Source organism: Grus americana, chromosome 5 (genome assembly GCF_028858705.1).
Source record: "Grus americana isolate bGruAme1 chromosome 5, bGruAme1.mat, whole genome shotgun sequence".
Lineage (NCBI taxonomy): Eukaryota > Metazoa > Chordata > Aves > Gruiformes > Gruidae > Grus > Grus americana.
This window is the reverse complement of record NC_072856.1, coordinates 54,864,379-54,878,312: the sequence shown is the minus strand read 5'-3', so window position 1 is coordinate 54,878,312 and position 13,934 is coordinate 54,864,379. Positions and strand designations below refer to the sequence as shown.

Genomic DNA, 13,934 nt, shown 5'->3' with positions numbered 1-13,934 from the left:
GAAATAGAAACAGTAGAATGTCTTTTGACCTTTGCTGTTGGCTACAATCAAAACCATGCAGCAAAAAGAGCAGAGAGGAAATGTAGGACATACGCTTAAGATGATGAAAAAAATGTTTGGGCATGTAACACAGTACATTAAAGAAAATATTCAAGAACAATTCATCCTGCTGAAAATATTATTCACATAAGGCTGTGAGGGTTAGTGTCATCTCAGATTATGCACTGTACAAGTGCCAGCCATAGGAGAAGACCCACCCACAGGCCCTACACTCTTGGGCAGGAGGGCACTAAACACTAGCAATTGATCTATGGCTCTAGAGACTCCAAGGAGGGGCACAAAAACCCAAATGAAATGTGCAGATTTCCTTTTTTTGTGTGTTATACATACTATTTTTCTAAAGAAGATGACTAATAAAGCATTAAGAATGACACTGTCCTGTCAATTCAGTGTTAATCAATATCAATGATGAATGAAAATAAATTAACACAACTCAGAAAAATGTCCTTAAACTAAATTCCTCTCCATTTCCTCCTAATACAGAAGCAACCTTCCAAAGATCTTTCCTTGTCTGAAGAAATTTTTCTCCAGAGGCTTCCCAGCTGGTTCACACAAGCCTAACTTAAGAACTCAAGCTAAGTCCTGTTTTGCTTATCCTATCAGTCCTTAGCTTCTCCGCAATATCACTGACACAGGTAACATATCCAACCCTTGTTCTCCTCACAGGGTTGGGACTTTGTGTCACCCTCTAAACCACTCTTATTTGTGCTGAAGCTGGAAGCCATGCTGCACATGCCGCGAGTGTGACAGGGGACATCCTTTTGTCACCCAGAGTCTTCTTCTGTTGGGTTTGGCATAGGTATTGCCTATGCCACAGACTACAGAGCTGGCTCTGCATCTCCGGAAGCCTTTCAAGTTGCCATCTGACATTTGAACCATACTTTCAATTCCTTAGATCTGCAGATGCCAAGCACACTCCAATAATTCACATAAAAACTCTGCACAGTGACTGGTGACTGAAATGCAGCCAGCTCTTGAGTGAAGCACAGGCAGTTAAAAACCAAAAAGCCATGCCAAACAGTCCTGAGGAGAGGAAGTGATGAAGATTTTTTTCTGAAGAGAAAGCGTTTGGCAAATTTATATAGGGAAATGTCTTACTCCATGAATCAAAAGATGTAACCTTTCTTTGCCAAAAACTGGAGAGCCTAAAAGCTCATAATTCTACATTAGTACAGCAATTATATTAGCTTTCCTGTATTTTAAAAACCCAAGACAAAAGTTTAATACTTCTGACTTTGCTTTTTAAATAGAAAGTGAGAGTTACACTAGACAAACTCCAATTTAAAATCTCAGCAGGGCTGACAGCTGTATTGAAGAAAGCTTTTTCATGGTACAAGCTCGTGGATTGATCTTAATTATGGACATTTTCTTTCCATAGATCCAATATTTATATTCTTTTTGTTATTTGAAAACCTGTCTGGGGACTCATAAATCTGCCTGCATCATAATTACACTCGCCTACACTTCATGCCTATAATCAGAGTAGGACCTATGGCAGCAGCCATAGGAAAACTGGACAATCTATTCTGAATGGGTTAGTAAGAAAGACTGGAGTTATTTTTCCAAAAGGATAATCTATTTTATGGAGAAGAAATTAATTCTGTCAAATTTTCAGGCAGCTAAGATTTGGCCAGGAGCATTATTTGGGCTTATTTCTGAAAGAAAACTGAGTCTGTCTTCCCAAGCTCATGACTCCCTTTCTTCCAGTTGCTCCCAATTCCTACTTCCTTTCTCCAGTCCTTTCTTCACTGGAGCTTGCTTGGAGGGTGCAAGTCAAAACAGGAGCTGCTCACTGCCAGGGAGTGGTTGCAGGTAGCTCACATAGCAAAGCAACATTGCTGTGGCTTACTGTGCTCGGGGAGGGGAGAGAAAGACAGATGTAGGCTAGTGGAGTCCTTCTGAGACAAAGCTTAGGGTTGTACAACTCATAGCTACATTCAAACCCCCACAAATAACCCAAGAATCAGGCTTTTTATGGAAACCCACTGGCGGTGTTTTACTTTGAATACCGCTGCTTCTTGGACTACAAATGTCAAAAGCATATCTGTAGTGATGCGCTGCTGCAGGCTGGCCTTGGGAAACCCTTCATAAAAATCTGTCAGTGAGGCTGGGTAACTTCCCTCCTCTGATGAAGTCATCCGCTCTGGTCACGGCTATGCTCTCTGCAGTCTCCCTGGGGCTAAAGTAAACATTACTGAGGAGAAAACCTGCATGCCTTACAAATGCACAGCTCTTCACCACGTGCAGGTATTTGCAAATAATTAAGGAACAGAATAGCTCTACCAGCGTAGAGGGCTGTGCCACCCTCCGTGCACTTCACCTCCAGTTAAGAACAAACTCTTCCACACTGCACTTGCAATAGCATTTTTGCTGTATGCTGTTGCCTGTCGCAGGAAGGAAGGCGGAGTGGCTAAAGCACCAGGAGGGGATCGGGGATTCAGAGCCTCTGGAGTCCTGGCGGGCCCAGCAGGTGGGAAGTTGGTCAGTATGAACAACCCTGGCTCTGAAAAACTGCATCTCCATCCTTCCCACACGTTATGGGCTGCTTCTCACTCACTGTTGCTAGGTAGTAATTGCTAACCAGGAAAACAGGGATTTGCAGAACTGACTGCTCTTCATGGATGGCACATTTCCCTCTCTCAAGAGCCATAATCCCTGTGTTAGCACAAGTCTCTGTTGCCTTTCTTCTGTTTTCTCATTCCTGACTTCTTGTAAATGCTAATTTTGGGGTTTTTTTCTGTGTTATTTTGCTGTCAAATCTGTGAACACTAGAATATTACTAGTCATCTCATGAAAGGAAGATTTACAGATGTTTGGTCTTCATTATTTTGTTATAATTTTACACATTTTTTTTTTTAACAGCACAGTAAACAAGGTATTTAAAACCTCCCAAACATGGCTTATAAATTCCTCCCTTTCCAACTTGCAGACATTTATAACTGACATCAGCTGTATCTCTGCTGCAGTCATAGGATCGCTGCACACATAACCGTGCCCAAGGTAGCTCCAACATAGCCAGGTGGGAGCAGAAGTGTCCCAGAAATTACAAGGGGGCTGCACCCCCAGGAGGAGCAGCTACCTGAAACCACGGTCGCAGTCCTGCCACATCTGTTAGATGCACCCCGAAGCCCAAGCCCTACCATCTTTCCTCTGCATCTTGCTTTATTCAGCTAGATCAACGTGGGCTAGGTACATTCATACAGGTTATTTAGTACGAGTGTAGAACAAATTCCCTAACTGGAGATAAGCAGTCATTTTATGAGGAGGAAAAAAAAAATCAGTTCCTTTCATTGTCGATGATTTTCACAGAGTTTTGTGGCTGACAAACAGGCTGTTTGAGTGAAACTAAACAAGACGTGTGCTAAACCTCAGAGACACCAAGTTGCAGAGCAGCTCTGCTAACACCAAAGGCGTTGTGCAGAGACACAGAGATATGCCCAGAACATTGGCTGAAGCCCTAAGTACGTGGCAGATGAATGTCTGAAGCAGGAAAAGAATGGAAAGAAAGTTTCAGGTAAAGAACCAAAGTGCAAAGCCACAGTCTGTTCATATTTTCTACCACGGCAATTTATACCAGTGGTGATGATGCAACCAGCCAGCAATGTGATCCAGCTGTGGAAGAAATCAGTGGCACAATTCTCACTGACTCCACCAGGTACTGGATTGGGCTTTGAAAGCAAAAGTTGCCCAGAGAAGCAAGAATAGCAGAAACAAAACGTACTTTTTCATAACTTAGTCACCCAAATTGCTATCCTGTGTATTGACCCCATATCCCTGTGTTAGTCCCTGAAAATGACCCACAAAATAAGTTATCAGCTCCAGTAGCCCCAAAGAAGAGGATCATGTGACAATGAAGATTCACAGAAAGTCTCTTTCTTTTGGCTGTTCTACTCCCATTTAGTAACAGCCTCTGTCTTCCGCTGCAGCATGAGAAGTTTAAGGTATTTAGGTATTTAAGGAAAAGTATAGATATACCCACAGAGACATCAGCAAAAATCAGTAGCAAATGATCTTCACTGCAAAAAGCATTAAAGATAATGAATACATTAAACATTCATACCAAAAATCAACATAAAAACATGATAACTGGGACCAGGTAGGTGGTAAAGCAGCCAGTGGAACTAGTTACTCACTCTTTGGCCACCTTTTGTTGTTCTGTGTGCTTGCAGAGCTAGTTATGGAAGTTGTGTTCACTTAGAATTTAATTCTCTAGAAGAGGCTGTTTCTCTTACTGTTTGTGCAGTATCTACCACTGTCAGGCCCTGATCTCAATAACTGATAATAGCTGCAATCTATGTGAGAAGCACAGGACAAAAAGGCTCCCAAATTTCAAGCACACCCTACTCTTGCATAGAGTTCACATTCTCGGAGGATCTCGTGCAAAGCCTTGCAGCCGTTCTGAGCACCTGCAGCTCCTGTGGGTGCAGCAGGGCCAAATCCTGCCAACGGCTTGCAGGAGCAGCTTCTGCTGCAGCCTCTTGCCTGCATCCAAGCACAGCACTGAGCTCTGCACATCCTTTTTGCTTTCCGTGTGTCCTTCAGGACCTGAGTTGCACATGTGCTATAGTAGATCCAAGAGGTTTCCTTTGAGCTCATGGTCCTGCACAAGCATAAATCGATGTATTTATTGTATTCTAGGTTATGTGAAAAAGCATCAACCTTGTGTATTTGTGCTGTATCACCCAATCAGTAAGCTAGAAGAAGTAGGGTCAAATCCTGAGAGGGTTAAGCCAGTCAAGCTACATCAGTGAACGCTGGCTGAAAGCACAGACATTGTTATATATTTTAAACTGTCAGGAGGAACAGCCAGTGAACAATGCGGTACTTGACCTGTCAGCATGATACAGATCATTTACATAGCTTTTTACAAACATTAACAGATTAATCCTCACCTTGGGACACACAAGCAAGGTTCAGTAGCCCTGATGAACAGATCTAGAAGCTGACTCATATGGTGGTTTTAACCTGATTTCCAGGAGAACCCAGCATCTTTATGTCTTGTAAAAGCACAGGATGGGATGGAACTTCATACCTCTGGACAAGGAGAAAAAGAAGTGTGAAGCAGGTAGCAGTTTTAGCCCAGCCATTTGTGTCTGTGGGGAACTGAGGCTACGGTGACTTTCTTAAGTGCAGATTTCCTGGCTCCTCTACAATTCATACCAGCTGTGACAATCCCAAGTAGGATGGTAGCTCTCACCCAAGCACAGAGGACACAGTCAAGTTCATGTGCAAAGCACTGCACTTCACACCCAAAGTGTAAAGCAAACCAAGCAGCTGAAGTGGAAAAGTCCTACCTGGTTGCAATTTCCTTACCCGAACAGCTATCCAAAGCATCTCAACTCATTTCTAAAAGCAGTAGCAGTCATCATTTACTAACATGTGGGTGAAAGTTGAGTCCTGTGCACAAGGCTTGGGCTTTGCATTGAGGACTGGAAAGGATCTGTGATGGATACAGCCCACAAGATCATACTGACAGAGCTCAGAGACCAAGAGAGAATGTGGGAAATGGCCATGGCTCATGAGGCCATGCTAGCTCTTTTGTTTAATCACCTGGGAGACATCATTTATGCAGCTGAGGGCTCTGTTCTTAGCAGTATCACCGAGGTCACCAAGGGCTGAGGAGTTGTCCATAAGCCACATTGGACTGGGACATCAAGTCCCTGGAAAGGCAGGACAGGGAGTGATCCCACAGCTGTGCCTCTGTGCAGGAGGGGCATGCGTGTATGCACCGAAGGGGTGAGAGGCTCAGTTCACACACACATGCAATGGACAGATGTACCCAGATACACTGTCATGGGGGTGAGCAACGTGTGTCCATGTGGACTGGAACAGACACAAAAAGGGTCAAAGGAAGGCGCATTTGTACAGGCATCTGCTAGAGATGTGTGAGCAGGAGAACATGCCACTGGATTCTTAAGATATATAGTAATCCATGTGTGTAACTCGGTAAAAATGTTTGGGATTTATCTCTAAAGAACTGATGTCAGGAAGGTCTCCTCTGTTTTATGAAGGAAACTGTTTATTGATCCTGTCTGTTTGCATCATATTCACACTGTACTACTCTCATGCTTAACCTGCGGGGATCCAGAAAGGTTGTCTTCACACGCGACTTGACTTCTGCAGGGAGATGCTGCACCTCCATGTGAGGCTCCAGAGAAGGGCCGTGGGTAGGAACAGGCTGTGAGGTAGGGAGCACTAGTGTTTCTGATGTTAAAATCCCTGTGATGCCCATTTGGTGTGCCTTCTTCATGTACTAATGAATCTAGTGAAAGCCAGATGAGAGATCACAAATGAACTTGGAGGCAGATTCAGCAAAAATATTGTAGGATTCTCTCTATAACATTAGGCATGGTCTGCTTACTTCCCCCCCCCTCCCCCCCCAAAGAATATAAGGCTTTAGCGATGCTTTTGATATATCTCCTCTTGTAAAACATCGCAGATGTGACTTGTGGTCTCTTACTAGCTTACTAAATTCAGTGAAGAGAACTGGAATTATTTTGTGGTGAGCATGAATGGAAGGAGCGGATGCTCTGTGGGCTCTTCCTCATGGAACATCCATTGCATGGTTTTCAGGGTGGGGACAACAACTAGACCCAAATATACCAGTGATCCCTTACAATTCCATTAGAAAGCACATGAACAGATGCGGAATTTGAGGGGTAACAATTAGGAGCAGAAGTAGCAGATCAACCCTTCCTCAATTGGCTCTGATGTGCTAATGATAACTAAAACCCTATTGCAAGGCACATCACACTGCACATTCAGGATGTTCCCAGTGACATGGCACATTGAGACCCAGCAGTACACAAAGGCAGGTCAAAGATGCTGATCCCTTCATACTGAGTTAATGATATCTCAGAGTGGCTCCAAAGGAGCAGGTGCAATGTAGATTGTCACTCATTTCCATAGCAGTGTTTGGAGAACACATCCAGCTGTGCGAAGCTCCAGAGCATTTTGATGCAATGTAAAGCATTTGCTATGGAACAAAACCACAGGAACTCAGAACAAATGGACATGACATCAGTGAAACAGATGACTCTTCCTAAGGAAAGCTTTGTTTTCTAGCTTTGATTAATATAGATAGAGAACAAGTACTATGTTCAGCAGCACGGAAACAATACTATCCTAAGGGCCATCCATTCAGAGCCACTTTCGAGAATGCTTTAAAAGCCCTTCCAAAATCCTACCTTCTCCTGCTAAGCATTTTGTACTGCTTCTGTATTCAGTGAAAAGTTACATTTACTGTGAATACCTGAACAAAAACCTTTCAACTAGTTTTTGGTTTAGGCACAAACTGAAAAAGAAATTCCAACAGCACACAGGTCTTTAATAAACAGTCTTGCCATCTGCTTTCTCATCCAAAAAAGTTAAATGGTTTTCTTTTCAAACGTCAAACCTGCCTTTCTCAAAGGAAAGTTTCTCTTAACATGGTTCAGTAACATCTCACTTTACAGACAGTATTGACAGTTTTGGGATGTGTCAAAGTAAAGTCCTAATTTTTTTTCATCAAATATAACACAGTTTCACATGGAGGAGAAAGTGATGCTTTTCAATATCTAAAGACATGCATAAAATGATAAGTCCCAAATTTTTAGAAGTCAGAAGTTAAGAATATCCACTGCATTAATATCCTCATTAAACAAGTAACAAACTATTAAGGCATGATTTATATTCACAAACACCACATTGTTTTCCACTCACACCACTCTTCTGTCTAGCGTGGCTGAAAACGAACAGGCAATCCTCCACTCTGTTTTCTCATAAACATGAGAAAATGTTCATGGACGTCAGCGGTTCTCCAGCGTTTCTTAGCCAACTAAAAACCACCTTATCTGTCAAAGTTCAATAATTACCCTACTATAATCATCAGATTTACTTTCCTGATCTATTAATGTTGTAGAAAACATACAAATATTATAAACCCTATGCTCAGATCCTCAAAGGTATCTGGATCCCTGAGCCCCCCTGGTTTAAAAAAGAACCAGAGGTCATATGATACGTTAAGTTCTTAAACACCAGCATGTGTTTGAACTTAAACAATTTTATGTATTCTGATATCCAAGGTTCCATGGAAGAATTACCAGCTTAACTAGAAAAGCTTTTCAGAGCCTCTTTTATGATATTTACAGATAACATTAGGTCTAGTTTAGGATGGAGGCCTGAGGTAGGCTGGAATGACGCTGTGCACCATCACTACTGATGAAAACAGAGTGCAGGTGATCCTTCTGGCTGCCCTGAGCTCCGTGCATCGGAGAACGTTATTTTGAAGCAAGTTATGTAATTGCTGACTATAATGGACTATGTATTGACTAAGGCATTCCTTTCTAACCCTTTTCCATTGTAAGCCAGTAAAATGTTCATGTCAGAAAAAATAAAAAAGTGTACTTGATGCAGTAGGATGCATTTTAAGTTCTCTTAACATTTCTCTGGAATAAAACACCAGTGAGATGAGGTTTCCAGTGAAAGTACTGCTTTTAATCCGACTTTCATCCTTTTCTATATTAAGATGTCATTGGATAATTGGGTAAGTACAGTACCTGTCAGCATCCAGAGGTGTGTCACACCTGGAGCTGTATAACTAGATCAGAGTGAAGTAGATGCCCCTTAAGCTTCTGGGATATTCTGCTGCAGAACTCGTTCTAAAACTCTGAAACATTTGCAAAAAGCTTTTTTCCCGTCTTGATATGTACAAAATTTCCCTGGATTTGTATTAAGATGCCAAGTCAGATTTTTTTTCCCCCCAACTTCAGATGTAATTTTAGCAGCTAAGTACTTTTTGTACAAACCATCTTTTCCTTTTTCATAAAGAGGATAAAAAGCTGAAAGATTACCTTGGGCAGAGGAGGCATACCGGGGTTAATAGGAATCACTGTTAGGTACCATATTCTCTGTGTCATCTTTTGGCGCACAAGTGCTGGTTTCATAATGACCTGTGTGAATTCTAGGTAGCAAATCATCAGTCTTTTTTATGTTTTAACTACATTTTTTTCTGTGTTGAAATTTGATTCAATTACCAAGAGCCCTCAAAATCATTACATACCGCCACAGCTATCCCTAAATCCTGACAGCATAAACAGATACACATGTACACCCCCCAGAACCTGTATGGCATGTTTAGGATATTTCTATTTAGCAAATTTCTGTTTAATCTACGATATACTTCCCCTGTGTAGTAAAGGGATTACATAATTAATGGTTACATTCAAACAGAATGGCTCAGGAGAGAAAAAAGAATTTTTAGGACAACTGTGTCAGATTGGAAAGGAAGTACGCATCAATAATTCCCTTTCACATTTGATACTTCAAGTAGTATTAACTTAAAAGTCCAATTGCAAGTCATTAAGCAAAAAAATGAACAAAATGAAGAGCAACCTTGCAGGGACAGTGATGAACTGAGAATAAGGACATTTGGGTTCAATTCCGAACTCTTCCCTTGCCAGTATAGCTTTGGGCAGTTTCTTTGTTCCTCAGTTCCTTATCTATTTAATAAGGATATTAATAGTCGATTAATTCTACTCTTTGCCTGCATGCCTCTTGAAGGCCTCTTGAAGGTTTTTGTAGTAGAAACTACTTATTCTGGTATCTGTAAAACTCTCAGCAAAATGGAGCTTTGCTTTTTATTGAAGACACCAGAAGAATCACAGGAGGGAATCGCAATCAGCGTTTACGTCTACCATAGACCTGGTAAGAGCTGCTGTTCAGTATGGGCCTATACAGTATGCATAACGTGCTAACGACGGCCCTTCAGAGAGCTTCTAATTAATGAGCTGACCTGTGAGACCCAATAAATATTGGGACAGCTATAACAGATCTAGTTAAAAAATATACAACAGATCGTTTCCCTGTGAAAAGAAATATTTTAAAGGTCGTGCAAATTTTCACTGAGAAAAACAGATAAACATATATAAGTACAATTTCCTGTAACAAATGAAAGTCTGATTAAAAATGTTAAAATGAAATGTTCTATCATTTTAAAACCAGTATTTCCATACATATGGATTTTTAGAGCTTTTTATTTTTTAAAAACATTATGCCTTTTCAATTTTTTACGAAAAGTTTACAAAAAACACAGATGCTGATCTACTGAAATTTCTTGTCATATAAATATTATTTCTGTGGCTATTTATATTTAAACAACAAAAGTTTAATACTCATTTATTTGGGGTTTTTTTGGCAGACCTTTCAAAAATCAGGTTTTTACTGGATCTTGAATCAAGACAGCTCAGGCAATCCAAGTACAGGAACTACTTATGTGTTGTATTATTAAAGTACATTTTTCTTGACTGGAAATAGAAATAGTTGCTGCAAGTGTGGAAAGTATTTCCACTGTTCAATATAACTTCCCTGATACTGCAGATGATTCAAGCTCTAATTCACATAGTTTATCTGAAGAAACAGTTTAATGGACTGAAATGAAATACATGTGTCTCAGCATCAGAACTTTTTTGAATAGTATCTTAAAAGAAAAGGAAATTACTAATTTTACTTGCTTTAGAACTGACATAGAAAGCCAAATACGGCTGTTAGGCAAATGTGTAAAGTAAATGATTAAAAATGACACTAAAGAAAGAGTTCTAAGTCACAGTAAATCATTGACAGAACTGTCTGCTAAAGAAAACAAACCTTCTCTCTCAAAATCACACACTCTAGAAAATAATCCACTATTCTTGCTATGTATATGTTGCTGTTATAGGGATAAAACAAACAAACAAACATATTGCTGCATTAGTGTACCGGATACATTTTAAAGGTTGCTATGCTTGCTCTTTCTAGTCTTTTTCTTTTTTTCATAATGCAGAACCTAGTGAAGAAAAAAAAAAAATCCTATGCACTGTATTCTGAAAAGGAACTGTTCTTTACAAATCACAATGAAGGAAATTTTACTTATGTAATATATATCCTAATAATACAGACATTTATAAGCATGCAAAATTGCACAGGGAAAGAAAATCCAGATGGTTTTATGCTTCCTATTTTTATATATATATATTCTGTAGGATGTTTACTATAATTATGACTTCATATTGTATTTCTAAACCCTAAAGAGAAATATGTTCCTGGATCAACTAAAGAGCTAAACAACGTGTATTAACTAAAAAATGAACATATTTAATGTAGTAGAAAGCTTGATAAGTATCCTTGAACCTAATAATAGTGAGTACTTTTATAAGATCAGTAATATTTTAAATAAATTCTTTATTTTATTTTTTTTAATGAGTTGCAGGAAGAATTGACAATACCTAGTAGCAATGTTAATACTGTCACAAAAATAAATAAGGCAATGAATGATTCCAATAAGAATACACTTCTCTCAGATTTGGAGACCACTAATAAAAGTAAACTTTTGCATATTCTGATAATTCTTCACTAACAATGTATCTGTACAGTTGCATGATCTTTAAGAATGTAATTAACCTATTTTTCTTGTCCTAATTACAAGGCAAAAGAATTCACATGGGTAAATGGAAAAATGATTTTGTTTAGAAGGGAAATACAAATTATGCCCGAAGCCTAATAAATCTGTTGCCATGACAATCAAAGAGCCTGGTCTTATAAAACCTTTCATAATTTATTCACATGAGTAGTTTTTACTCATACGTGTTGTCCCATTGATTGAAATAGAACTGCTGACGTGAGGAGAGATTTGCAATGGGAAACATGGATTTAGGATGCAGTCCTTCTTCACATAACAAGCTGAGGGGACTACTTCCACGAGTAAGAGCTTCTTTCAACAGTGAAGAATGGAAGACAACATTTATGGGTTGTGTTGTCCTTCCTCAGTTTTCCTTACTGGTTCTTATACTAGCCACACATTTTAGAGGGTAAAATACACAAAAAATCCACTTCAATGCACATGTATGCATATTTTGAACCTTTACTCCTAAAATCAAGGCTGGTTCCTCTGAACCCTACTGAAAAAATGATCACACTACAGGAATGTGTTTGTATCGTCTCGATTTCCTCCTACTGCAGTGATTCGAAAAATGCATTACCATTCTCTCTCTAGAAACTGTCTTATGGAGTCCTTCATCATACAAGGAGGAGATGTATTGGGAACTACCATGAAATTGCACCTTTTGAATAGGATTTAAGCTCTGATTCTTGTTCACGGGTCCTGCTGTGGCCTGGCCTGGCCTTTTTGCTTTGGCTCTTTGCATCTCTCTCACCCTTAAAATCTGCTGCCAGGAATCCACCACCTCCATACCCAGTTGGACAGCCGGTGACAACCACCACACAAACCCACTCCTGGTCCATTTCTAACCCCATCAGAAGCAGAGGAATTTGCAAGGGATTACCCTCAGAGTGGGGGCAGGCCCTTACCACAGTTTGCTCCTCAACTTTTCCTCTTCCAAACTCAGTGATCAACTAGAATGCATAAGGAAAAAAAAAAAATCTCATCACCATTCTTTCAGCTTTTAGTTCCACTCTAATTTCGGAAACAGATATCCAAGTAAACCAGGCTTTCTGGAAAACTAACCTGTTCTTCCATCTCAGTACACTCCCTGTATAATTCCTGATCTGCCTGCCAATTTTCTGATAATGACTCTAGAATTTTGTAAGTCGGGTAGTTAGTTAATAACATCACCTTGCATTCCCCTAGCACCTCTCATCTAGGAAGATGAAAGCACATTACAGCTGTTAATGAAAAATATCTCGCAACATCCACTGAAGCCATTTATAATAATTCTCAACACCCCACAAATACATGACAAAAATTACTGGATGTGAGAACATCTTGTACTGAATTTGCTTATTTTAAGACTTGGGTCATCAAAAGTAATATTGTTATAATCCACAGTGGTCATATTTTGGCTTTCTGACACATGTAAAAGGATCTGCCTCCCGCTGTACCTAAAACACAGCATCTAAGTCTGCATTTGATATTTGTTTCCCACAGGAAACAGAATAAAGTAAATCTTCTGTACCTGCAGATCTCGCAGACATTCAAAACCCTTCTGTAGCTTTTACATACTCAGATAATACTTATTCAGAATTATTCTCAGGTTGATACAGGATTTCTTTTACCTTCTGTTTTTGCCTTCTAGTGGTCAGTGCACGACTGAGGTGCTGGGAAGGTATAGCACCATGACCCCAGAGAGACAAACAGAGCGAGAGAAAGAGGAGACAGGAGGAGGGGAATGGAGGGAGGGAAAAAGAGAGAAATGCCAAAGCAAATTCTTAAACATCCTCTTTAGTGTGGAAATATGTACAATACAGCTACTGATGTTCCAGTCCAAGTGCAAAAGACAGCACAGGTGTGCACAAACACACACACGCACATACACACTGTCACAAAGCAAGGGAGAAAGACAGAAATGATCTTACAAAGCTGCTGCAGTAATCAGGACACTTGCTCCTAGAAACACCCATACAAACAAATGCTTTTTTGTTAGCTTTCTACATTTTATCAATTTTAATTTGATTATTGCTATTATTTTTACCTCTCACCATAACAGAAATATGGTTATTGTTAAAAGGAAGGAAAAAGGCCTTACCATGCAGTGCATCAGGAAGAGATGAGAAGCACAGAGCATGCTGCAGAGATTAAGCTCAGCATGGCATTCAGATATCCTTTGGAATTGAAGAAAATTGTCCAACCCATTCTTCCTAACAAAGCGGAGAAGTTTTCTCTAGGCTTGAATTTTTCACCAGAAGTCAGATCCTTACAGTGCATTATATTTTCTTCTTCAGGAGATATATTTCCTCCAGTTAAGTTTCAGCTCCGCAATGCCATTTCCAATCAGCTCTAAGAAGTTCTTCATTCCCAGATTCGTGGTGTCATCAGAGGGACTCCAAAGAAAATCAAAGAAAGAAAGAAAAAAAAGAAAATAATACCTTACCAAAGCCCTGAAATTACTATGCAGAACAGGAGA

At 39.9% G+C, this 13,934-nt stretch overlaps 1 protein-coding gene across 1 annotated transcript in view; it reads right to left on the bottom strand.

Moving 5' to 3' along the window:
• The window catches only part of TUNAR (TCL1 upstream neural differentiation-associated RNA), a 172,358-nt gene that overhangs the window by 22,625 nt on the left and 135,799 nt on the right, over positions 1–13,934 (bottom strand). Inside the window, exon 3 of the mRNA XM_054828782.1 lies at positions 13,557–13,851. Coding sequence (XP_054684757.1) covers positions 13,557–13,595 — 39 coding nt within the window. The 5' untranslated portion in view covers positions 13,596–13,851. The remainder of the gene's footprint in view (positions 1–13,556; positions 13,852–13,934) is intronic.